This window comes from Zeus faber, assembly GCF_960531495.2.
Source record: "Zeus faber genome assembly, chromosome: 10".
Taxonomy (NCBI): Eukaryota; Metazoa; Chordata; class Actinopteri; order Zeiformes; family Zeidae; genus Zeus; species Zeus faber.
In genome coordinates, this window is record NC_137199.1 from 32,722,635 (window position 1) to 32,750,382 (window position 27,748).

General features: G+C 44.6%; 1 protein-coding gene across 2 annotated transcripts; it reads right to left on the reverse strand.

Annotated features, from left to right (window-relative positions):
• Positions 1-822: 822 nt before the first annotated feature.
• npm1b (nucleophosmin 1b) lies at positions 823-23,821 on the reverse strand. Of its 2 annotated transcripts, XM_080008076.1 has the most exons (13): positions 23,762-23,821; positions 20,600-20,682; positions 20,344-20,463; positions 19,549-19,642; positions 15,102-15,193; positions 14,749-14,813; positions 14,584-14,647; positions 14,297-14,362; positions 12,782-12,877; positions 6,756-6,833; positions 6,517-6,591; positions 2,304-2,358; positions 823-2,212 (listed from the first exon to the last, which is right to left on the reverse strand). In XM_080008076.1, the coding sequence occupies exons 1-12, from the start codon at positions 23,805-23,807 to the stop codon at positions 2,305-2,307; spliced, it is 933 nt and encodes a 310-aa protein (XP_079864202.1). In that variant the 5' UTR covers positions 23,808-23,821; the 3' UTR covers positions 823-2,212; position 2,304. The 2 variants fall into 2 exon arrangements, with proteins under 2 accessions (XP_079864202.1, XP_079864203.1); XM_080008077.1 differs by lacking the exon at positions 14,297-14,362 and having other exon boundaries at positions 823-2,358.
• Positions 23,822-27,748: the final 3,927 nt, after the last annotated feature.

A 27,748-nucleotide genomic window follows, 5' to 3' on the forward strand; every position in this document is an offset into this window, starting at 1 on the left:
AGGATCCAGGTCCAGGATCCAGGCCTTAGTACCTGAACAGGTTCTACCACCACTGTGGTTCTCACCATCTCCACGTCCAGGCTCCTCAGTTTGATCCATTTGGTCAGATTTGGTCTCCAGGTTCAATCCGATCAATATCTTTATCATCAGATCTGACCTTCAACAGCTTTCTTCCTCCACCCGTCTCAGCAGATGACTCCTGTCATCTTCATGAAGACTTTATTCCACGATTCCAGGACCTGGAAGCTTCTCAAGGAATTCAGGGAAATATACTGAAAGCCTCCAAGGCTGAGATGGAAATCAAGGTCCAGATGGTGTTTCCCCTTCAGGTCCAAACTGATTGATTCAGCATCACGGTCTCTGCAGGATGGACTGGGTATTAGCACCACCCAGTGGAGACACCACCCCTTATAACAAGGCGGTTTCTAATAACAAATACTGCAGCAGATTAGGGTTAGGATCCGTCGGCAGCGCCAGAACAACCACGACGGCCGAGGAAGTTTGGGTTTGGAAAAATGTCTTGATTTTGGGAGAATTTGAGGAGAACCAGCCGGAGAGGGCGGGTTTGGAACAACGTGGTGCTGCTTGTTCTGAAGAAGACGTTGGGCGACGGAAGATGGAGCTCTTCTCTTTTTCTACGTCATCGGGACACATGCACCACAACAGCCACTAGGGGGCGTTCCTCTGGGCGGAGGTGGCACCGAGAGTCCGTAAGTAAGTCGGGAGGTTCTCCGCCTCCTTAAAATGTGAGGTACAATCCTGAAATAAATGTTCAAAGTGACCGAAAAAATAAAGGAAAGTAACGACAACGTGACACGGAGCTTCTTGGGATTCACTTTATTGAGGCTAAAAGAAGGTTTTTAAAAAATACAAACAAGATTCAAACGACTGGAGGAGAGGACGGTTTGATGAGCACTAACTCCACCAGCGTCCTCATGCACCAACGGAAAACACACATTTAAAAAATATTAAAGAAGAAAGAAATGAGAGAAAAAGCTTCTTTGCACCAGAACCTTAAACGTTGGATTTTAGCTTTGTTACGTCTACACGTCAGATCACCAGGGTTTAGAACTGAATCACAATCAGCTGATCTCAAATCAAAAACTTAAATCATGAAGAACGGACGTCACTGAAAACAAACATCTTTCATCACGACAATCTGAGTGGAATTTAGAAACAGAAATATCAAATACAGTCGTTTCGAAGCGACGTTTTAGAGAAACAGCTCAAAAACAATGTCAATAAAACGCTCAAAATGCAGTAAATTCAGAGGAATTCAAGCAAACACAAGTTCTAAAGCTGCCAAACACGTCAAACAGACAATGGGAATATTTACAGGAAACGTTCAGACTCAGTTTGAACAAGGAAACAGATTAAAAAAATGAAAAAAACAACAGTTGATCTTTCCACGTTTCAAACAACGTATTGAGTCGTTTTGACACCGTTAAGATGCAGAAGATTTGAATTTTGTGGATTATTTGGGTGATGGATGCAACGTTTAAGTCATGACAACAAAATACACTTCACTCTTCTTCCTTAAGGGCTTCCGTAGAAAACCAAAAGGGTCAAAATGAAAATAACCTTCTGTGTCCGACGGAACAACTGGACCAGACTCTGTTTCCATGTTCATCAAAAAAACATCATCTGCATGGAAACACCAATCGCCGGGTGGAGACCTCCTGACCTCTCATTTTCAACAACTTCCTTGGTTCCATTCCAGATGTCAATTTTACAACATTTCGGGAGCAGTTTGGGACCATTGAGCTCAGCTGCTAAATTATCTTTTTTTTTTTTTTTTAATCATAAAAATGTGCACAACAAATAAAATACAATAAAGAGAAATAAAATAAAAAGTTCTACAGACGGAACTGAAAGCAGAAGCAACATTATCCTTCAATTATTTGTGTCATTCAGGGAAAACTGTTTATTTGGTTCGGCTTCTCCAAAACCTAAAAAGAAAATCCAAATGCAGCTTTTTACTCCCTTTCCTGTTTCATCTCTTTAAAACAACGTCCATGTGAAGTTAACAAAGAAAATCAAACATTAAACACAGGAGACGCTCTGGACCAATCAGCTCGCAGCGCAGCAGACCGACCATCTGATTGGACGTCAGGTATCGTTCACGCTCGAGTCACACATTCATATTTTTGGGAAACGTTTCTAAAGACTGTTGGTTCATAAAGTGAAGCTCGTCAATGTGCGGCGCTGCTTCCTGCCAAAGAAGAAGCAGAAATGAACGAAGGAGACAAAAAGATTTGAAGTAGAAACTGTCTGTGGCTGAGCTCCACCTGGACCACGCCCACCTCACTTCTTCACCTTCATCAGAGTTTGGAGGAAACCCCAAAGATCCCTGATCACCTGAGGGGGAGAGAGGGAGAACATTCATCTCTTTTAGATGTTCCAGACAGACAGATGACAGACAGACAGATGAGAGACAGACAAACCATGTGACCCATGAGTCACTGTGTGTGTGTGGGGGGGGGGGGTCACATGACACACACACACACACACACACACACACACACACACACACACACACACACACACACACACACACACACACACACACACACACACACACACACACACACACACACACACACACACACACACACACACACACCGGGATTAAAATCCCACTATTTCCTCTGTCGTATAACTCGTAACAAATGAGTTGAAACAAAAGGAATTGTCGTCCATCGTTGTTTATTTCATATTTAGTAGGAATTTGACTTTGCTTTTGATTGTTGATTCAACAGGATATTTGACAGAACTAAAGGGAGGAAGTGTCCTGGACGGAGATGATGCGACGCTCAGCCTCATGTGATGCTGTACAACCTGCAGAGTCAATCCCTACAATCAAGGGAGTGAGACCTGTGCACCTGTCAACAGGTAGTTTGGTCCACTCTTCCTGAGCAAAGCAGTCCAGCTGTGCCAGGTTTGAAGGGCCTTCTCCAGGCTGCATGGTCCAGCTCTTTCCCTAGATGAGGTTTGTTCTTACAGTGGGGAGAACAAGTATTTGATACACTGCTGATTTTGCAGGTTTTCCTACTTACAAGGCATGTAGAGGTCTGTCATTTTTATCATAGGTTCACTTCAACTGTGAGAGACTGGATCTAAAGCAAAAATCCAGAAAATCACATTGTATGATTTTTAAGTAATTAATTTGCATTTTATCGCATGAAATAAGTATTTGATCACCTACCAACCAGTAATAATTCCGGCTCTCACAGACCTGTTGGTTTTTCTTTAAGAAGCCCTCCCATTCTCCACTCATTACCTGTATTAACTGCACCTCTTTGAACTTGTTACCTGTATAAAAGACACCTGTCCACACTCAATCAATCAGACTCCAACCTCTCCACAATGGGCAAGACCAGATATCTGTCTCAGGACGTCAGGGACAAGATTGTAGAGCTGCACAAGGCTGGGAGGGGCTACAGGGCAGGAGGCAAGCAGCTTGGTGCAAAGGCAACAACTGTTGACGCAATTCTTAGAAAATGGAAGAAGTTCAGGATGACAGTCAACCTCCCTCGGTCTGGGGCTCCGTGCAAGATCTCACCTCCTGGAGCCTCAATGATCATCAGAAAGGTGAGGGATCAGCCCAGAACTACACGGCAGGACCTGGACAATGACCTGAAGAGAGCTGGGACCACAGTATCAAAGAAAACCATAAGTAACACACTACGCCCTCATGGATTGAAACCCTGCAGCGCACGCAGGGTCCCTCCGCTCGAGCCAGCGCACGTCCAGGCCCGTCTGAAGTTTGCCAATGACCATCTGGATGATCCAGAGGAGGAACGGGAGAAGGTCATGTGGTCTGATGAGACCGAAATAGAGCGTTTTGGTTTAAACTCCACTGGCCATGTTTGGAGGAAGAAGGTGATGAGTACAACCCCAAGAACACCATCCCAACCGTGAAGCACGGAGGTGGAAACATCATTCTTTGTGGATGCTTTTCTGCAAAGGGGGCAGGACGACTGCACCGTATCGAGGGGAGGATGGATGGGGCCATGCGTCGAGATCTTGGCCGACAACCCCCTTCCCCCAATAAGAGCATTGAAGACGGGGCGTGGCCGGGTCTTCCAGCATGACCACGACCCGAAACACACAGCCAGGGCAACGAAGGAGTGGCTCCGTAAGAAGCATCTCAAGGTCCTGGAGTGGCCGAGCCAGTCTCCAGGACCTGAACCCAATAGAAAATCTTTGGAGGGAGCTGAAAGTCTGTGTTGCCCAGCGACAGCCCCCAAACCTGAAGGACCTGGAGAAGATCTGTGTGGAGGAGTGGGTCAAAATCCCTGCTGCAGTGTGTGCAAACCTGCTTAAGAACGACAGGAAACGTTTGATCTCTGTAAATGCAAACAAAGGTTTCTGTACCAAATATTAGGTTCTGTATCCGTTCTTCGTGCTTTTCGCTGTGTGTTTTGGGTCATTATCCTGTTGGAGGACCCATGACCTGCAACTGACACAGAGCTTTCTGACGTGGGCAGTACTTGGCTCCAGAATGCCTTGATAGTCTTGATATTTCATTGTGCTCTGCACAGATTCAAGGCACCCCGTGCCAGACGCAGCAAAGCAGCCCCCAAAACACAAGCAAGTCTCCTCCATGTTCCACAGTAGGTGTGGTGTTCTTTTCTTTGAAATCGTAATTTTTTCATCTGTGAACATCGAGCTGATGTGACTTGCCAAGAAGCTCCAGTTTTGACTCATCTGTCCAAAGGACATTCTCCCAGAAGCATTGTGGCTTGTCAATATGCATTTTATTAAATTCCAGTCTGGCTTTTTTATGTTTTTCTTTCAAAAGTGGAGTCCTCCTGGGTCTTCTTCCATGGAGCCCACTGTCACTCAAAAAGCGACGGGTGGTGCGATCAGACACCGAACCTTGACCTTGGAGTTCAGCTTGTACCTCTTTGGACGTTGTCCTCGGCTCTTTTTCTACCATTCGCACTATCCTTCTGTTCAATCTGGGGTTGATTTTCCTCTTGGGAGGTTGGCTACAGTCCCATGGACCTTAAACTTCTTAATAATATTTACAAGTGTAGTCCCAGGAAAATCAAGCTGCTTGGAGATGCTCTTTTCACCTTTACCCTTAACATGCTTGTCTATCATGATCTCATTAGACAACTCTCTGCTTTGCTTTCTCTGGTTCATGTTCAGTGTGGTGCACACCATGATACCAAACAGCAGAGTGACTACTTTTCTCTATTTAAATAGTTATACAATATATAGTTATATAAATAATTTAAATAGGCTGAATGACTGATTATAAGATTGAAGACATGTGTGATACAAATTAAAGAAAACAGTTAGTTTGAAATATCACTATAACCCAATTATTTATAGTATTTTCTAAGAGGTACCAACAAATCTGTCCAGGCCATTTTAGAATATAATTGATCTCTTTAGCAATAATTGATCTCTTTTCACAGTGTCTTTGCTTTACTCCATGACATACCAAAGGCATGCAGGGAAACATGAGAACATTATTTTTAATTTCATCACTTTTCAGGAGGAATGAAGCCTTGTTTCAATGAGCTGTAAGAGTACGCGCGCGCCCGCCCGCCCGCCCGCCCGCCCGCCCGCCCGCCCGCCCGCCCGCCCACACACACACACACACACACACACACACACACACACACACACACACACACACACACACACACACACACACACACACACACACACACACACACACACACACACACACACTTTCATTGGGGTGATTTGAGACCATCACAGTTGGATTCTCCATTGGTGCCAAGTTTGACTTTCATCATCTGACGCTTTACAGAAATATTTCATGGAACAAATTCAGTTTGATCCAGAAATGGAATATTTCAAATAATTTGTGACTGTGGTGGCCTATCACACCGATCTATTCTTGGTATCGGAGAATAGATTTTACAGATCGACGATGATGATGATGATGAAGCCACGCCCTTAGCCTCCCCCGGGGGACGTTCAAACCTCCTCACACTCTTTACTCTTCATTCCCGCTCCCTGGTTGAACAATAAAGCAGCGTCCTCGCTCCGAGAAGCATTCAAGTTTAGTGAAGTAATAAAGATGGACCTTTTAAGGACCAAGGTGCATTTTGGGAAGGTGTTCAAACAGCAACGCTGTCCCCATTTACTGTTAGAATGGAGATGAAAAAGACATCTTGTACAACAAAATACAAAGAACACACTGCCCCCCGCTGACTCTGACCTGAACCAGCATTCACTCAGTCATCCCCACTCTCACCCCGTCATTCCCACTCTCACTCCGTCATCCCCACCCTCACCCCGTCATCCCCACCGTCATCCCCACTCTCACCCCGTCATTCCCACTCTCACCCCGTCATCCCCACCGTCATCCCCACTCTCACTCCGTCATTTCCACTCTCACCCCGTCATCCCCCCACTCACCCCGTCATCCCCCCACTCACCCCGTCATCCCCCCACTCACCCCGTCATCCCCCCACTCACCCCGTCATCCTCCCACTCACCCCGTCATCCCCCCACTCACCCTCTTCTTACCTTTGTGTCAGACAGTTTGAAAGCACTCTTGGCGTAGTTCTGGAACTTCTGCTCGGTCCTGGGCAGCGACTTCCCCTGAAAGCAGAGCAGATCGTCATGGTGACGAAAAGCAGATCATCATGGCGACGAGAGGCAGATCGTCATGGCGACGAGAAGCAGATCGTCATGGCGACGAGAAGCAACTAAGGTTTCAAACTGCGAACATGTTGGTGAGGAAGAGGTTCCGATGAAGACTTTACCTCCTTGACAGCTGTGGTCAGTTTGTTCTTTATCTCGGCCACAGGGAGAGACTTGGAGGCAGCGCCCACAGCTGGAGGCTGAATTTGAATAAAGAAAAAGGATTTGAAGGATGAGACAGACAGACAGACAGACAGACAGACAGACAGACAGACAGACCCTTCTGACCCATGACGTGCTTTCTATCGTGGACTCCCGCGTTAACCACCGAGCCATTAATACTGAGTTATTAACTTCTCTGTCCATAGTTTGTGAATTGGACGGGACACTGTGACCCAGTTATTTTTTTGGGTGGGTTGAAGCATCATGGGAGTAAAGAGGGAGCGGAAGGGCTCACTTTGGTTGTCATAGCAACTGCTGAGCGCCCGTTGTTGTTGTTTATTTTGAGCTGAATGAATGACATTGTTTGGTTGTGTTCATGAGAAATTCATAAACACAAGCAATAGATAGAACAACACACACACACACACACACACACACACACACACACACACACACACACACACACACACACACACACACACACACACACACACACACACACACACACACACACACACACACACACACACACAGCTTGTTGCTGCATGCAGGGCTCCGGCTGGAATTCAGTCAAATTGCAGGGTTTCATTGATAGTCAGAGACGTAGGAGATGGAGTTCAGAGGAACAGCCTCCTGGCAGAACAACACCTTCACCATGTCACTGATAGAACAACACCTTCACCATGTCACTGATAGAACAACACCGCCACCACTTCACTGCTAGAACAACACCGTCACCATGTCACTGATAGAACAACACCTTTACCACGTCACTGATAGAACAACACTATTGGGGATGGTAGCTCAGGAGGTAGAGCTGGTGGTCTAGTAATCTAAAGGTTGCTGGTTGGATCCCAGGCTCCTCCTGCTAGCATGCTGTAGTGTCCTTGAGCAAGACACTTAACCCCTCATTGCTCCTGATGGCTGCGTCCATCGCTGTTTGAATAATTGTAAGTCGCTTTGGATAAAAGCGTCTGATCAATGTAATGTAATGTAATGTAATAACACCTTCACCACGTCACTGATAGAACAACACCTTCACCACGTCACTGATAAAACAACACCTTTACCACGTCACTGATAAAACAACACCTTCACCACGTCACTGATAGAACAACACCTTCACCAGTCACTGATAGAACAACACCTTTACCACGTCACTGGGAGAACAGTCGTACAGCCTGTAGAGCTGGAGCAGAACTCAGGGTGACAGGTCTAATGGAGCAGTTTCACACTTGGGATCAATCCACTCAACAGAATGTTTGCAGGACAGAAAACAGTGAAAGGTTGAAACGCTGAAGCATTGAAACAGTGTTTCCACCTGTGAGAACATCTTGACGCTTTAAGCCAGAAGTGACAGTATTTTTCGATCGGGATACGATGAGGAATTATAACTTGAAAGGCTTGAAAAGCTTCTTTTTTTCAACCACTTTATGGGATGAAATCATCGTCTTTTTCCATTATTTTATAGCGGAGATCAAAAGGAACTGGGGGAGAAGAAAAACTTCTAAAAACTAAAAAAGCCAATAACATAAGCGCCTGGCTCGGGGCCAGACCAACGCACTACGTATTTATTATAAAGAGGCGGCACCCCTCGCAGGACAGCTGTGGCCCCAAACAGCTGACAAACAGCCTTTTCATCTGCCCCAGACGCTGATTACAGATGGAACTCAATAACTAGCACGCTATCATTTGATGCGAGCGCTCGTCTGCCGTGCTCGGCAAACACATGCCTGCGACACCTCTGCCCGCCAAGTCTCAAGTCTGGCCAGGGACGGTAATTGCCACTTTGCTGGAATGAAGGAGGGGGTCGCTGAGGAACCGTATCTCCATCCTGTGATCTGTTTACAAGGTGGAAGAGTCAGGGCGAAGGCATCACCGTCGGGGGCAAAACAGGGTTCGGTGTCCATGGCCAGCGGAGGAAGAACTCATGAAAATACTCTGACAGTCTAGTGAAAGTGAAAGTACCACATCGACTTTCTACTCAAGAAGAATTGGTGCCCGTGATGTCCTCAGTGTTCTCCACACGTAGACCTTACTCGGGCGGGCCTCCCAGGTATATTAACGGCCCCCAAAGTATATTTGGCGATTCACTTTAGCATTTTCTTTTTTTTAATCCGCCCAAGGGAAGGACGCCATCCGTGATGGATGAACTCGTGGACCCGTTCTCTGGTATTACATCAGAAGACGCTGACATGGCTCTCTGGTTAGAAAGCGCTCTAAAGCAGGATGTGATGGAAAACTGTAATTCGTGTTGAAAGCAATTCTGCGTTCACGAGAACTCGGAAAACTGTAGTTTGTGTCGGAATGTTGGAAAACTGTAATTCCCCCCCCCCCCCCACTAGCAACCACCACAAGTATATTTCAGACCTGTGGGAAACACTGGCCCTGATATAACAGAGCTGAAAACACGTCATTAAGTACTACTGAACCCTTTTTTCTGCAGATGATGCTCATGCAAATCCTGATTATAATTTACAATAAAATATTAGGTGGAGTCAGTCATTTCCAAGGGTCTGTAGTAGATTAATCATTGATGAGGAGTCCCAAATAAAATGTCATAAATCCAGTCCCTGATAGATAGAGATAAAGAGATATATTAAAACTCACTGAGAACTTTATTAGGAACACCTGAACACCTTCTTATTCATGCAATTATCTAATCAGCCAATCGTGTGGCAGCAGCGCAAGTGATACGTAACATCATGCAGATAGGGGTCACTAGCTTCAGTAAATGTTTACATCATCCATCAGAACGGGGGAAACAATGTGATGTCAGTGTTTTCCACTGTGGCACGATTGTTGGTGCCAGACGGGCTGGTTTGAGTATTTCTCTAACTGCTGATCTCCTGGGGGTTTCACTCACAACAGTCTCTAGAGTTTATTCAGAATGGCACCAAAAACAAAAAACATCCAGTGAGCGGCAGTTCTGCAGACGGAAACGCCTTGATGATGAGGTCAATGGAGAATGGTCAGACTGGTTTGAGCTGACAGAAAGGCTACGGTCACTCAGATGACCACTCCGTACAATGTGGTGAGCAGAACATGTCAGAATCCACAACACGTGGAACCTTGAGGCAGATGGACTACAACAGCAGAAGACCACGTTAAAGTTCCACTTGCGTCAGCAAAGAACAGAAAGCGGAGGCTGCAGTGGGCACAGGCTCCCCAAAACTGGACAGTTGAAGACTGGAAAAGCGTTTCCTGGTCTGATCAATCTCCATTTCTGCTGAGTCACACGGACGTAGGGTCAGAATTTGATGCCGAGAGCATGATTCCATGGACCCCACCTGCCTTGTGTCAACAGTCCATGCTGGTGGTGGTGGTGGTGTCATGATGGGGAATTGTTTGATGGCACACTTTGGGTTAATACCAATCCATCATGGCTTGAATGCCACAGACTATTTGAGTGTTGTTGCTGACCACGTTCATCCCTCATGGCCACAACCATCTTCCAGTGGTTACTTCCAGCATGATGATGCACCGCGTCACAAAGCAAAAGTCGTCTCAAACCGGTTTCATGATCAAGGCAATCAGTTCAGTGTTGTTCAGTTTCCTTCCCAGTCACCAGATCAGAACCAACAGAACCTTCAAGATGTGATGGAATCCGTTCGCAGCATCAATGTGCAGCTGACAAATCTGCAGGAACTGTGTGATGCAATCATGTCAACACAGAGCAGAATGTCAAAGGAATGTTTCCAACATCTTGTGGAATCCACGCCAAGAAGAACTGAGGCTGTTTGAGAGCAAAAGGAGGCCCTACCCAGTATTAGTATAGTGTTCCTAATAAAGTGTGAAGTGAGTGTGTGTATAATATATATATATATAGCCTTTTTTTTTTGCACAACTGTAACGAGACTGTTAAAATGTAGCACACTATAAAAGATATTTGCTTTGAAATAAAGTTGAAAGTCTCTGAAACTGAATATATTCATTGAAGTACAGATACTTGAAAAATGTACTTAAGTACAGTAAGAGGAAGTACTTGTACTTGGTTACTATCCAACAGCACTGGACACCTGCTACAGTGCTTGTCGCTCAGTTTCCTGGAAGCGGCGGCTGGGCCGTTTGGGAAGAGGGACCAGGTGAGGTGGCTATCAACTTTACGACTGTGACGTCTGCTTTCAGGCATCAATGGAGGCCCTGCGGCCGTGGCGGGATCCGCCGCTCGCAGGACGCCAGCTGCAGGAGAAAGCTGCGCCTAGCAGCAGCTCTGATCCACCGCTGGATTACGCAAGAGGGCGCAGAGCTGCACGCTGTGATGCGAACGCTGCGGCGCTGGCAGGAGATCTGAAGATCTGAGGATCCCATCTAATGACCAGTCACCTGGAGCTCCAGGGCATCGGGGAGGACGAGCCGCTCCAGACTTCAAACACTGGTAATGAGAGCAATTGAGAGAGGGAGGATCCAGGAAGCCGGGGGTGTCGAGGTGTTGTCAAGAGGGAACAGACGTGGACGAGAGGAGATGGGTGGAGAAGGGTGGAGGAGTGGAGGACTGAGACCAAACAGGCTTCTTCCCAGCAGAGGATGGTCAGTGCATCTGCAAAGGTCAGCGTCGCAGTTCTGCATAAACCACGGGCGCCTCCGCCTCCAGAAGTTCTGTTCAGGTCAACTTGTAACCCTGCCCGTACCAATGCAAGTGAATGGAGGACAGCCCCAATTAGAATCAATCAACACTGGATCAGTTCAAAAGATTGCAATACCTTGAATCGAATCCCTTGGGTCCCTCTCAATGACCGAAAAATAAAGGTTGAGGTTATAAAACTTTTCCATTCGCTCTTTTTTCCCTTTTCACCAAGTTTGGTGATGTTCCAAGGGGGGTTACCAGGCCTGTGTATGAATTGATCGACAGTTGTCACGGGCTGCCTGTAGTTCAGGTTACCATGGAAACGCTGTCCCGTCTCCCATCCATCCCTCGCAGGTGACGTGTCCAATTTGCATCTATGGCACGAGTGGGAACAAGATGGCCACCACCAGGGAGCCATGTTTTTGGCCTCAAACCTTCCATCCGGTTCAGTCAGTTTTGGCACAGTGACCTCTGCATGACCCCTCTCGTGCACATTCTCACACTACATGCAAGTGTGTTGGTGTGCACTCGCAACCACCACTCGCAACCACCAAGTCTGAATAAGTCGTTCCAGAAGGGAGTCTATCAGTGGTATGGACCAGTGTTTCTCAACGTGGGGTCCGGGGACCTCCCCAGGGGTCCTTCCAGAGCTTCTAGGGGTTCTGCAGCAACATGATCACCAGCTAAACTTCGTTGTTATTTAATTTCCAAAACACTGGCACCATAACAGAACGTCAGGCGACGACTGTTTGGATCCTAGTTTCACTGTTATCTCCCCGACGAAAGCAGAGACACTGACCCACATCTCACAATACGAAGTTGAATCCAAGGTGGTCCACTGTGCCGGAGGGCAAGGGCCAAGGTCAGGCCAAGGGGCGCGGGTTCAAACCCCCACCTCCCGGGAGAGGAGTCTGGGTGTGTGTTGCTTAAAGCCGACACATTCCAGCAGAGAAATTAAGCATCAGTGCAGCTAATTACACTGAACCGTTATCACAGTCTGAAGTATGTGGAAGTGTTCAGTAGTGAAGCACACACACACACACACACACACACACACACACACACACACACACACACACACACACACACACACACACACACACACACACACACACACACACACACACACACACACACACACACACACACACTTTGCAGGTTTCTGAGATATTGTATAGCTTCGGTGATTACATTCATCTTTAATAATGTTATTTTAGACATTAATAGATTTGATCAATTCTGTACCTCCATGTGTGGCTATTAGATTTTCTTAAAAGTTGAATTTAATAGATTTCTAAATAGTTCTCATTTGATAGCTTTCAGCTGATAGCTGACGTCCGCCCGCCTCAGAAACGGGACGTCTTTATTTCTTAGACATATTTATTAAATCTTCTTATTTATCAGATCTTTGTTTCTTACCTTGGTCTCAGGTTTCTGCGCAGATCCTCCAGGTTTTCTATTGGAGGCGTTTTGTTTCCCTGCACTCTTTGACTTCTTGATGGAAAGATCTGGAGTCTGTGGTACGACACAAACACAGAACATTTTGAAGCCACAGCACCTAAAAGAGTCCATAACACATCTTCATGAAATGAAAAAAAAAAAATGTATATTTGATAACCCACAATGTCCCAGTTTCATTAAAACCTCCACAAAGAGCAAATACAAACATTCTGAAATCTGCCCAGGTCGATATATCAATATAATACCACTTTCCTGATATGAGACTTAGTTTTGGTTGGACTTTGATTCAGGTTGTAGTATTATAGTGATATATAGAATATGTACGATGCCAATTCCACTTCCTGTGAAACTTCCCCCGAATTTTTTGTATTCACATGACACTTCCTCACAACCTCTGCAGTTTTCTCTGGAATGACGAGGATGTAAATGTGCGTCTTGACACAAGGCAATTACACAAGAAATTTCCTGTAGCGGGCATGTGCACGGTGTTTCCAGGGGGCGTGCACGGTGCCTCCAGACAGGTTGCGTGCACAGTGTTACCAGAGGGGTAGCGTGCATGATGCCTCCAGGGGGAGAAAGTGCACGGTGCTTCCAGAAGGAGAGCGTGCACGGTGCTTCCAGAAGGAGAGCATTTTTCTCACTTAAAGCACTTTCAGCTCTCGCTGCCCTAAGGCCTAATTAGTGAAATCAATGGAGTGGATCGGAGGGGACGCTGACGGTCCTACGATGTAAATCCAGTCTGGACAGAAGCTGAAGCAGAACAAAAACTAGAACCTGAAACTGCAAGATGTAACAGAATAAATAAAGAGGAAATGGTACATGCTTGTCTTATATATATCTTATGTACAATAAAATCCAGGCTCAGAAAGAAAAACATTGCTCCAGGATTTAGAGTCAAGCTTGTTGATTTATTCATCAGCATAAACCCAGAGCTGATCAGTGCGCAGAGACAGGGAAAACGTGGAAACAACACTTTCCTTCCTGGACAGGAGTTTCTTTGTCCGGTTAGAAATCCGACGGGAAAGACTCAAACACAGAAAAGATGAAAATGAAGAAGGATATTGACAAGTGAGGAAGAGGAGGAGGAGGTTGTTTGCTCATCTGCAGCTTTGATCTCTCTCTCTCTCTCACACGTTAACACACAAAACTATTTTCCCTGCAAGATGTGTATTTTAGTGTGTGTGTGTGTGTGTGTGTGTGTGTGTGTGTGTGTCACACAGATTACAGAGCAGAGCTCTATAATCTATTTTAGAAACAGATGGAAGAAGGAACGCAACGGAAAAGTTCCATGTTTTTTGTCTGAAACTGAACTCTGACTGAAACGGACGTTTAAACAAATTCCCAGAGATTTTTTTTTTTTTTCCCTTCGAGTTTCACCATTATTGTGCCACAATGACGCAGTCAGACAGACGTCTGTCTGTCTCTCTCTCTGTCTCACTGAGCTCAGCACAAACTTCACTAAAGAACCCGGACCTCAGCAGCAGAAGGATCAGCCCACAGCACCCCCTGGTGGACGAGGAGATTCAAACCAGCAACACACTGATTTGAAAGCAGAAAGTGAGAACGAACAGAAACAGAATTCAAACCCACAAATGAAAGATTCAACAAATAGAGATTTAATCAGCGTAATTAAATGAATTCAAACATTTGAATCAGTAATTTACTCCAAAGAATTGAACAATAAAACAACTACCCTGACACTGGGCCAGTGATATCACAACCTGAGATGCCTTGCTCACAGGCACCGCGGCAGCACTCACCTTGACAGACGGCTTCTTCTGCAGCTTCACCACATCTTCATCACTTTCATCGTCCTCATCATCACTAGGGAAAAAATTATGAAATGAAACAAATGAAGAGAGATACCAATAAAAAGACAGATGCTGTATTTGAGCTCTAACGATAAAAACTGACGGATAACTTACTCATCATCTTCGTCGCTGTCTTCATCTTCGTCTTCATCATCATCTGACTCCATCTTGAGTTTTTTCTACAAAACAGGTGCCACCATCGGCTATTTAAAATGAATAATCTATAATTCATCCATCTATCAATCGATTAACCCATTAATCAATAACTTCAACAATAACTTCAAAGATCCCAACAGAGTTTAATCAAGTTCCAAATCAGATTAAACTCTTATCCAGGTCAAACTGCAAAAAAATTGCAAAATCTATATTTCTGAGACACTCAACTTGAAATTGAATAAATTAAGATGAAAATTTGAATCTGCTAAGGTGATCAAATGACAAATGTTCCACAGCGTTTCACCGCGTACAGAGGACGGCTGCTTCCCAGGGAGCAGCCCCGCCGGCCTCTTCACCGGAGACGAGTTGTTCTCCTCCTCTTCATCGTCTGAGTCCTTCACACCTGCACACGCACACACACACACACACACACACACACCATTTTTGCGTGCAACTATACAACAAACTGCTCCACTCCAGTCCAGCACTCATCAGATATCGGACTGACGTCACCAATCCACATGCCGATTCAAATTCCATTCCATAGGTTGCACTCGAGCAGGAACCTGCCATTTTATTTTGTTAAATTAATGGTCTGCCTCCTCGAGAATTCAATTTTTCAAATAATTAACTTGTAAAGCCCAATGCGCGAATAGGAAATGGCAGTTGGAGTCTGGCAAACAGTCACTGCAGAGCAGCCATTCAGCTGTGTTGTAGGGCTGCAGGAACGAAAGTCGCAATTCTAATAAAATTTGTTTATTAAAAAAAATTGAACTAATGCTGAAATTGCCATACAATTGTGTATTTTATTTTTATGAAGTTCAATAAAAGTTGATCCAGTTTGTTGCACAGTGAACGAACATTAGAGAGAAATATTCCTGGTAACGGTGTTTGAAGTGGGTGGAGACGCACTACGCACCGGGTGTCTCCCTCTCCTCCGGTGTTTCACTGTGTACATGGGAGAGTGCACCTTTGACCACAATGTCCAGTGATTACACAGATGTGGCCATGAAAGTAGGAAATGAACCCGACCATCAGCGAGGGAATGTCCACTAGTGCAGAGGTTCCCAACCATCGGCTCGTGGACCGTGCCGGACCGTGGTGCATTTGCCACCGGGCCAATGAGAATGCGTACAGGGTTTTTTTCAGAAGGGATCTGCAACGTACGATTGCGGCGCCGCCCCTTGCGGTCGCCTGCGCAGGCGCTCCGTGTCTGTTACGCACATTTTAGTATTTTTTTCCCTTTTATAGCACTATGTCCTACAAAAACTCATCAGCAGTGATCTCCTACGACTGCGATGCACTCATGGATATAAAAATTTCCCTGAAAGATCAGGTTTGGGACTTTTTATCTGCGGATCCAGAGTGGCCATCGGAGATTTTACATGCCAACACTCTCAACAAGCAAAACAACAACAACAAAAACAACAACGGCGCCGCTGTTCCACAGGTGGGCCCACGGAGGAAGCACCGCGGTAAAAGAGGCGGCATTCGGGTCAGAGAGAGGACGCAACCCTACCGTCCACATCTGCCAATCATCATTCATGCCAATGTCCAGTCTCTGGAGAACAAGATGGATGACCTTCGAGCGAGGATTACATTCTAACGGGAAACGAGAAACTGTTGCGACCTGCACAGACAGGTCGGAGGAGTCGGGGAAATCCAAGGGTGGAGAGGTCTGCCTCATGATAAACAGCCGCTGGTGTAACCCCAACTACATCAAGACTCTCTCCCGCTAACCAAACCTGGAACAGCTGACCGTCTCATGTCGTCCATTCTACCTCCCCTGGGAATTCAGCACAGTCATCATCTCAGCCGTTCAAATTCCACCGCAAACACTGACAGCACTATCGGACTTATATTATGTGTTGTGCGGACTTCAAAACAAACAACTCGATGCAGCTGTGGTGGTGACTGGGGACTTTGACCTTAAAAAAGTTCTGCCTAATGTCCATCAACACATCATGTGTGCCACCAGGGGAGATAGAACTTTGGACCACTGCTACACACCTTATAAGAACGGATACAAGACCGTCTCGCTCCATGCTTTCGGGAAATCGGACCACGCTGCTATCTGGGTACTTCCTGTTTACAAGTCGTGCATCGAGCGTGAAACAGTAGTGACGAGGGACGTAAACTGGTGGTTGGACAAATCAGAGACCGCACTTGTCGACTGGGACATGTTCCAATCAAGTTCCAGTGACGTCAGCGAGTTTACGGAAGTAGCTACGAGCTTCATCGCTGCATTAGCGGACAGCATCGTTCCCACGGTGAAACCCATCCGCGGTGCACTGAATGTTCGTACGGTCTTGTATCCGGAAATATGGACAATTAAAAAGCAGCATCGTACAAGCTGCGGGGGGCGGTGAAGGACACTAAATGGACGTACAGAGACACAGAGCGACAGATGGAGCAACGGGACACCAGACGCTTGTGGCAGGGGCTGCAGACTATTACGAACTACAACAGCAGCTCCTCCCCAGCCACAAGTGTGGACGCCTCTCTAGCCAACGAACTGAACTCCTTTTTTGCACGGTTTGAGGCTAGCAAAAACACCACAAGCTCGCCGGCTAATTGGAGTTACACCGCCGGGGATGACTGGCACTCTCAGTGTCCGAGCATGATGTCAGGAGCGCTCTGATGCCTGTGAACACCAGGAAAGCCCAGATGGCATATCTGGACAAGTACTGAAGACCTGTGTTAACCAGCTAACCGCGGTGCTCACTAGGATAATCAACACCTCCCTGGCTGAGTCGATGGTCCCGTCCTGCTTCAAGAAGTCCACCGTCATTCCTGTACTGCAGATCGGTTCGCCAGCCTGCTTGAATGACTACCGTCCGATGGCCCTCACCTCGGTGGTCATCAAGTGCTTCGAGAGGCTGATTAAGGATTACATCTGGGCCTCCCTCCCCCGCACCTTGGACCCCGCTACAGTTCACGTACCGGCCGAACAGATCCACGGACGACGCGGTCTCCCAGGTGCTGGGCACCATGCTCACACACCTTGATGGCCGGAAGGTGGCTTATGTGAGTGTTCATCGACTGTAGTACAGCTTTTAATACCATAGTCCCCAGACTGGCTCTCAAGCTGCGGGAGCTAGGACTGAACACTCCGCTGTGTGCCTGGATCCTGGACTTCCTCACAACCATGCCCCAGGTGGTTAGGGTGGGGAGGCACATGTCAAGCTCCCTCACCCTGAACACAGGATGGCCCCAGGGCTGTGTCCTCAGTCCCCTACTGTACTCCCTGTACACACATGACTGTGCGGCCAGGTCCAGCTCCAACACCATCTTCAAGTTTGCTGACAAAACAGTCGTGGTGGCCTGATCAACGACAACGATGAGAAGGCCTGCCGTGAGGAGGTGACGGATCTGTCACTCTGGTGCCAAGACAGCAGCCTTCTCCTGAACTTCAGCAAAACTAAGGAGCTGATTGTAGACTTTAGGAGAGGATTACAACTAAAGACACACGTGCCATTTGTGATTAATGGGCCTTCTGTTAACAGGGTGAGCAGCTTCAAGTACCTGGGAGTCCACATCACTGAGGACTTAACATGGACTTTACACACAGACACTCTGGTGCAAAAGGTGAGTCAAGTCCTTCTACTGTGGAGCGGTGGAGAGCATCCTGACAGGCAACACCCCTGCCTGGTTTGGGAACTGTATTGCTCAGGACAGGCGGGCCCTGCAGAGGGTGGTGCGTTCAGCCCAAGGTTCCACTGGAACTACACTCCCCTCCCTGCAGGACTTATACACCAGGAGGTGTAGTAGCAGAGTTGCTCAGGGTCATGAAGGATCCTCACCACCCCAACAACGGACTGTTCCAGCTGCTGTGGTGGAGCAAGAGCCTCCACAGCCACACAACGAGAACAGAGACTGAGATCAAGAAGAAGAAACAGTCTTTATTAGTCACGCAACACACCACACTACAACACATGCTTGCACACACACATGCACATGCTTTTGATGGTGGCCGGTGAAATGGATTCTCTGCTTTTGAACCATCCTGGCTTGTCCTTCCTCCAGGGGCTCAGCCAGGAGCAGTGGGCAGCATACGTGGACGCGCCCGGGGACCAGGTGATAAATGTCCATTGCTGGTCACACCATGATGGGTGCATGTTTTTGGTGGGGGTCCTTACTGACGTGAGGTGGAGGAAACCCCATGTGAGCACGGGGAGAACATGCAAACTCCACACAGAAAGGCTCCTATTTGGGAGATAACCCACCAGAGCACGGTGCCAACAGCGCCCCAGGCGGGAATCTAACCCAGGACCTTCTTGCTGTGAGGCAGCAGTGCAATGCACTGCGCCACCGTGCCACCAAGACATAAGGACTGTCAATGCTGACCTCACCAGGGGTCCTCACTGAGACACTCACATAGGCTCCACTACCTTACTGTACTGTATGTAGCGTACTGTACTGTATACTGTATCAATGCACTGGGTTACTGCATACTGCGCTGTATTGCTGTTCTGTTCAGTGTTACTGTATTGCTGTGCCGTATTGTTGTATACTGTACTGTATATCTCAGCACACACTACCTCACTTTATTCACATGCAACTTTACTGCACATATCTGTATAAACAAAACAGCCTATTCCATATACATAACTCGATTCCCTTTATTTCTATTTTGTAACCCCAATCATCATATGTTTGAAAGTATGTATATGTATGTGACAAATAAAAAATCTTGAATCTTGAATCTTGAATCTTGAATCTTGAAATGTGGCTTGTAGTAGTTGGGTCAGTACTTACTGACAAAGTGCTGCCCGCTGATGTAGACAGGTCCAGACCCGGACTGGAGGCGGAAGGTGACCGGGGGGGTGATCTCGAACCCCCCCAGACTCATCTGGGGAAAGCAGAAGTGCCACGGAGCTTTAGAACCCAAAAGGCACATTACACAGTGATGCGGCGCTAGTTCTGTCAGACAACTCGACCGCGCCACACGCTGCCACACCCTCATGGGCCGGCCTTTGCCGGCTGCTCTGCGGCTGCTTTGCTGCACTCCCTTTCACCTCCCCCGCATCCACCTGTTGGGCTCTAGTCTTCTATCCAACGGGGGGATTTGAGCTCATCACTCCTATATTTCCACCTCACTCAGTGTTTGTGTTTGCTGAACACCTCATCTAGACACCAAACTCAAACCATGCTCAATAAATACGGATCATTTTTAAATAGATCTAAGAGTTGTCTGTCAGAACTTGCACTTACAAAAATACAAACTGTCAAAATGTGAAATTAAAAGATTCAATGATTTAAAAAAAAAAAACAGCTCAGTTGTAAGATTATCTATTAAATGACTCCAGACCAGCATTGCTGCTTTAAACAGTCCAACAGGAAAATGAAAAATATCAACATCTAGATATGAAGAGAAATATAAACGACTGGTCGGAATGAATAAAGGGGAAAAGCAGCCAATTCAGGAGATTTAATGACAAAGAGCAGACCCTTTGCATGATAAATGAAATGTTATAATGATAAAAATTATTATTAATAATAATAATAATAATAATAATAAAAATAATAATAATAATAATAATAATAACTGACCGCCGGCAGCACGGATGGCTTCAGCACGGCCAGAGGGACGGTGGTCTTCTTCCCGTCGAACGTCAGACCCTCGACCTCAACCGTGTGAAACTGGTCCTCGGCATCTGTTCCCAGACAAACCTGGAAAACATTTATATGAAACACATTTTTGTAACTCAACTGGATGAGGAAACTGCAATAAGATCTGATGTATTAATACTGTAGAGCAGCAAAAGCTGAAGAAGAAGATCATGTGGAGAACATGGGGAGTCCTTACAGCTTTGAGTGACAGCTGCTGCTCCGTGTCGTCGTCCTCTGTCTCCACCTTGAACTCCTTCCTGTCCGACCTCAGCGCACAGCCTGTGGAGTACGTAGAGATAGAGAACATAGATATAGAGCTCTTCCCGTGTGCGGCGCGGCTGCATCTCAGGATGCTCCGTTTGTGTTTTGTTTAAATGTCGTCTAACTTGTTGCGTCTGTAAGGTCTGTCTTCATGCAAAGTGTGAGATAAGTGTCCAAGAAACTTTGCGTCTGATTCTGTGCTTAATTCGCCTACGTGGACCATGTCTGTTGGTACAACAGCACACCTGAGTGGCAACAGGGACAGATGTGGAGTCATAGCTTACACGCTCGTCTAGCTCAGGGACTTTGCTGGAGCTACAATCCGAGCTGACATGATATCAAGCCACTTCTATCGTTGGATGTTGGATAACATCCCTCGGGAACTGATCAGATCTAAAAGGAAAAATAAATGAGGAAGGAGAGGTGGTATTCGGAACCGCCTACGTCCGAGGTTCAATCGGCCACCCTTTCCATTTATCGTTCTTACAAAGCTGCGCTCTTTAAGCAGCTAAGAGGACGCTATACGGACATAATCAAGGTATTGTAACAAATTTCGTGAGGCATAACAGAAAACTGACCACAATCTACAGTGACAGACTCCCTCTTTGAGGTCCCTGGATCCACACTTGCGCGAGCAGACAGGGATGCAGACTTGGGAAGAACCAAGGGAGGCGGTATTTTCATCTACATAAATGATCAACGGTGCTGATTGCACTCAGTAAAATATAAGATCTGGGATCCCAATGTAGAAATTCTCGGCATGATGGTAAGACCTTTTTATCTGCCCGGAGAATTTTGCATCGTATAGCTGACTGTAGCAAGCTACAACTCTGCTACCCCGATGCACCGGCGATAGTGCTCAGGGACTTGAACCAGTGTCACTTGTTCAACAGTGTGTTATGACCGGACCAGAAAAGACTAAATCCTGGACAAGCGTTTTGTAAATGTTATGTGTAGGTCACCCATACTAAATGCTGTCATAACGTTGTGCACATGTTCCCAGAGTATGAGACCAAACTGAAGAGAAGCAAACCAGAAAAGAAAGAGATAAGGACAGCCTGTCCACAAGCCTGGGAAATCTTTCAGGAGGAGTTAGAAATGATTATATAATTTTTTGCGTATAGCTGGTTGTCCCCCACAAAGGAGATTAAAATTGATCCAAATAATAAATAATACGTGAACATAAAAACAATGTTATAAATACAATGACAAACACAAGTTGCATTCAAAAACAAGGATACTGGAGAACTTAGACAGGAAAAGAGCTGAAAATCAAATTGAGGGAAGCGACATTGGCACAGACAGCGTCTGGAAGATTCCTTTGAAGCCAACAACCCCAAAAATGTACAGGATTCCATGAAAACTATGACAGCAATGTCATCTCCAACTGAACCTATTGTGACGGACAATGAATTTTGATTTGTCAATAACCTAAACACTTTCTTTACCAGATTTGAATCACTAATTAATTCTTTAAAGTGCACTGAAATACTTCAAACTATTCAGACAGAGTTGTCATCACTGTCCAGGATGAAAGAGAAAATATTTCAGTTTACAATGAACAAGAAAGCTGTTGGACTGCATGAGTGCAGCGCTTTTCTTTTGAAGAACTTTGCAACTGAGCTGGCTCCAGTGTGCCAACCAATCTTTCAGGCTTCCGTAGAATAGGGCTGAACGATTTGGGAAAAGAATCCAATTGGGATTTCTGTAGACCAATTTTGCGATTACAATTTAGTATGCGATTTTTTGTGCCGGGCACCCAGGGTTGTCCAAGCTATACCGAAGACTGCGGTACAGATACACCAAATCAAAACATTCAAAACACAAGCGCTGTGATGATACAGCTCTAATATCTCTGTGAAGTAACTCAGGTGACCCTGCGCTGCACCAACAAGGTGCTCGAGTGGAGTGGAAATAATGCTCTTGAGATCGACACAAAGAAAACGGAAGGTATTCTGTTTGGATTTCCTATTGTTGTCCATAAAGAAGAAAATCAAGCAGGTCTTTTCGTAAAAATACGTGGGTGTAATGATAGACCATCTGTTATCCTGGAAAGACCACATTGAGATTGTCTGCATGTCCTGAAGAGTGAAAACACAGTGTTGGCATCAGAGCGCAGACACAGCGTTCCAGCATTTAACAGGGCTGGACTGAGGCGCTCTGTCGTACACCAGTCAACCCTCAAATCAAATACGGAGCCTAATCCCAGATGTAATCTACCTTGAAGGGCCTTGTGCAACACGCTAGCACTCTGATCGCTAGTTATGGGCTTTTTTCCTATATATTTTTTATTGTTTATAGTGCTTACCCTTATATGCTCCATTTCCTGCTGTCCCCTTTTTCGCTGCTGAAACAATGTAAATTTCCCGTTGTGGGACTAATAAAGGTTTATCTTACATATAGAAACCATATAAATATTAAGCAAAGACACAGAAACCATATCAATATTAACCATAGATATAGAAACCATAGAAACCATGAAACCGCTTGTCGGGGAACGTACATAGCGCCGCCATCTTGCAAAGGTGTCTAACTGTGAGCGCTGCAAAGTACTGCTGTACAATGTGTTTTATACCGAACAATGTATAATAACTAGAATTATATATCATTCTATAATTAATAATTCATTATAGAATTACTGGTAAAGTATATCTATTATTGAAAGATCTGTATAGAGTCCTGCCGTGACCTCCCGTCCACTAGCTTTCGCTACGGAAACCGATGTGTGCCCCAAATGCTGCACACAAGCGCGACAAAACGTGTGATTACAAAGTTTTGATGACGAGTTGGTTTTCACTTCATTGTTTTTTCATTTCACTTCATTGTTTTTTCATTTCACTTCTTTCAGTCGCTGCCAGTGCTGCGGTGATAGCGCAAACCGGACCAAGATGGCGAAGGTTTTGACGTGTCTGTGTCGGCGCAATCGGGATCTAGGTCTATATCTACGGGTAACAAAAGGACTGTGTGGCTGCAGAATGTTTGGCCTCAACCCGCGTTATGCGTGATTCAAACCCTCACCACGCGGGACGGTGTGTGCATAAGAAGTTCATCGATCTGAAGGATCGGACTCCTAATCGATAAGTTAATCAGGTCTCACCGAACAGGAACATCTGCGGTCTGCTCTCAGACAGGCTGTCCGCCATGTTGGCTATCTGCACTTCCGTAAACCGCTCTGACGGACAGGTCAATCAGCCAATCGGCAGAGGGAGGGGGGGGGGGGGGGATATCGCGAGGGCCAATAGGGTTCAAGGTGGTGGGCAGGGTTTCGTACAAAGCGTCTCCGTGAACTTCCCCTACGTCGTCACTAGAGGGGGCTGCTGGAGCAGGTCACAAACCCTCCTCCAGTTTGGACCAAAGGGGATTTTAGTTTTTAATGGAGTTTTGAATTGAGTTTTGAATTTATTTTTAACTGAGTTTTTAATTGAGTTTTTAATTTATTTTTAACTGAGTCTTTAATTGAGTTTTGAATTTATTTTTAACTGAGTTTTTAATTGAGTTTTTAATTTATTTTTAACTGAGTCTTTAATTGAGTTTTTAATTTATTTTTAACTGAGTTTTTAATTGAGTTTTTAATTTATTTTTAACTGAGTTTTTAATTTCGTTCTTAATTTAGTTTTCAATTTAGCTTTCAATTTAGTTTTTAATTTAGTTCTTAATTTATTTTTCAATTTAATTTTCAATTTAGTTTTCAATTTAGTTTTCATTTTAGTTTTCATTTTAGTTTTCAATTTAGTTTTCAATTTAGTTTTTAATTTAGTTTTTAATTTAGTTTTCATTTTAGTTTTCAATTTAGTTTTTAATTTAGTTTTTAATTTAGTTTTCATTTTAGTTTTCATTTTAGTTTTTAATTTAGTTTTCAATTTAGTTTTCAATTTAGTTTTTAATTTAGTTTTCATTTTAGTTTTCATTTTAGTTTTTAATTTAGTTTTCAATTTAGTTTTCATTTTAGTTTTCATTTTAGTTTTCAATTTAGTTTTCAATTTAGTTTTCAATTTAGTTTTTAATTTAGTTTTTAATTTAGTTTTCATTTTAGTTTTCATTTTAGTTTTCATTTTAGTTTTAGTCTTAGTAGTTAGTCTTAGCTTTAATTGTAGTTAGAATTTTAGTTGAATTCCAGTTATAGTTTTAGTTATAATTTTAGTTTTAGGAAGAATTCAAATTTTTGCACTTTAAACATATCTTATCTTATCTTATCTTATCTTATCTTATTTTATCTTATTTTAATCTTATTTTATCTTATTCAATTTTATTTAGTCTTGTTTTGTTCTCATGTCGGTGGTGGAATAAAGAAGTTATTTTTCGGGCACCATACGAGTGGAATGGTCATGGAATATGTGGAATATTATGATGATTATTTGAACATTAGAATAGTCATCATAATAATACAAATCTCCTAGATTAAACTTTCCTTCCTTTTAGGTGGAGGAGCTTCGAGCAGCAGGAGGATTTAACAGAGGGTTTAAGAATAAATCATTTTTTAGATGAAATTCATTTTCATTTTTAATTTAATTTTATAAAATTAATTAATGCAGTCAGGAATTTAAAATGCAGGTTGGAGACAATATTACGATCGCATTTTGATCCCTTCGTTCTAGTAGAATGAATAACTGTCTGAATAATGTATGTAATAATCTAAATAATTATCACAGACTTGCACAATCTCCTTATTTACATTCATCTATCACAGACTTGTTTTGTGAGTTCTTTAAAAATAATTATTGATCACAGCAAAAACAGTCTGAAGTTCATAATTTAATACATAGTTATATTAGTAATATTTTGAGGGGATGGTATCTCAGGAGGTAGAGCTGGTGGTCTAGTGATGTAAAGGTTGCTGGTTGGATCCCAGGCTCCTCCTGCTAGCATGCTGTAGTGTCCTTGAGCAAGACACTTAACCCCTCATTGCTCCTGATGGCTGCGTCCGTCGCTGTTTGAATAATTGTAAGTGGCTTTGGATAAAAGCGTCTGCTAAATGACGAAATGTAATGTAATGTAATTTTAATTTCATGAAAGGTAATCCTGCATCCTGTCTCTTAAGCTGCATTTCTTTTAACTGTTCCAACGTTGTTTACACTTAGAGCGAGCCAAGACAGGAACCCCATTGTTTTCAGCTTGGATTCTTCTTCTTCTTCTTCTTCTTTTTCTTCTTCTTTTTCTTCTTCTTCTTCTTCTTCTCCTTCTTCTACTTCTTCTTCTTATTATTATTATTATTAGCTGGGATAAAAGTAGCTTGGTAGTAGCTTTCGGATTTAGGAGAAACTCTTGAAAATAATGGGCATGTCAGTCCTCATTTTAGGACTCCTAAATGCTTGGTCTAAGAGTATTTCACAAAGTGTTTTGGTGTTAAAACTAGATCCTAAATGTTTGAAAAGTTCAGACACAAACAAACCATCCAAAAAACAATCCTTCTCGTGACCGCGTCAACGTTTCAGAAACATTTAATGACACTGAGCTTTTAAGAAGGTACGGCCTTAATGGTCAGGGTACCATGATGATAGTAGAGCTGGGCGGGGGCGGGGTCACTTCGCCAACACACAGAAACAACCTAAAAAACAGCGGAGATCCAGGTTCTGACAACTCCACGCTGCTTGACCACAGCACTGAGCGATCATCCAGGAGGCACACGGACATGGACGGGGCTGCTGACCACGTACTGGCGCATGGATGCACTGCTGCCTCACAGCAAGAAGGTCCTGGGTTCGATTCCCACCTGGGGCCCTGTTGGGGTGCTGTTGGTGAGGGGGGGCCTTTTTGTGTGGAGTTTGCATGTTCTCCTTGTGCTCACATGTGGTTTCCTCCATCTAACGTCAGTAAGAAAGCACATCATCATCATCATCATCATCATCGTCTGACCAGCGAAAGACATTTGGAACCAGGTCCCCGGGCGCGTTGCCGAACATTGCCCCCTGGCTGGGCATCCTGGCTGCCCCCCGGAGGAAGGACAAGCCAGGATGGTCAAATGCAGAGGCCACATTTCACCAGTACCATCCAAATGTTGTGTGATGAGTAAAGATTCTTCTTCAATGTGGGTGTAGCAAATCAGCTTGTTCATCAAACGTAACATCATCCATAGTAAGGAGGTCAGCCCCGCCCTTCCTCCCCATTCCTAAGTAAAAGTTGGTCTGATCAGCTTTGTGAATGGGTTCGAAGAGGAAACCTTTGCTGCAATTTGGGAGACGTCTTAGTGTCAGGATCAAATGTTTTGTGAACACGGGCCCTGCCCATCATTACATGTCTCACATGTCAAAGTGTCGGGTGCTCAGAAACCATCGAACCCACGAACACGAATAAATACGATTTGTATTCGTGGCAGTTCACACACACCGTGGTCCAAGTTTGATCCAAATCTGACTATATTTGTAGGAGTGGTTATAAATAAATTGTTTTTCCATATATTCAGTTTAACTGGACTCAATTTTATTATATAATATATATAATAATATAATAATATTATATAATAATAATAACAATAATATCCATATATATCCATGCTTGGTGGCGGCCAGTCAATAGGCGGTGCTAGCCACGCCCCTCTCAATTCAAGTCAATTCAGGAACAGAAATGACTTGTGACCCCTTGACCTCCAGCTGGTGCCGCAGTGCATTGTGGGAGTTTCAGTTATGTCTGTTCCACTTTTTCATTCAGAATTTGCTGGTTCTCTTTAATTCTAAGTCATATTATTGTGAGTTTACGGTTGATTTGGTATCTGTGTTCTGGATTGAATTCCCACTTGAGCACTCACAGCTGGATTCATTATCCGTCCTAATAATGTTTTGCAGTATTATTTACATTATATTTTGAAAGTGTTTTGGACTTTTAAATTTGTTGTGAGAGTATTTGTATTCAAACTGCTGCATCTCTGCATTCTATATCGTTTAATATTTTATGTTACACGTTGCTTTGCCCCGGGTCTAATTTTCAAACTGGTTTGTGTGATGATGAAACTTTTACTTCAGTGACTTATCGAGGGAGGATTTGCACAAAACAGTGTGTGTGTGTGTGTGTGCGTGCGTGCGTGCGTGCGTGCGTGCGTGTGTGCGTGTGTGTGTGTGTGTGTGTGTGTGTGTGTGTGTGTGCATGTGTG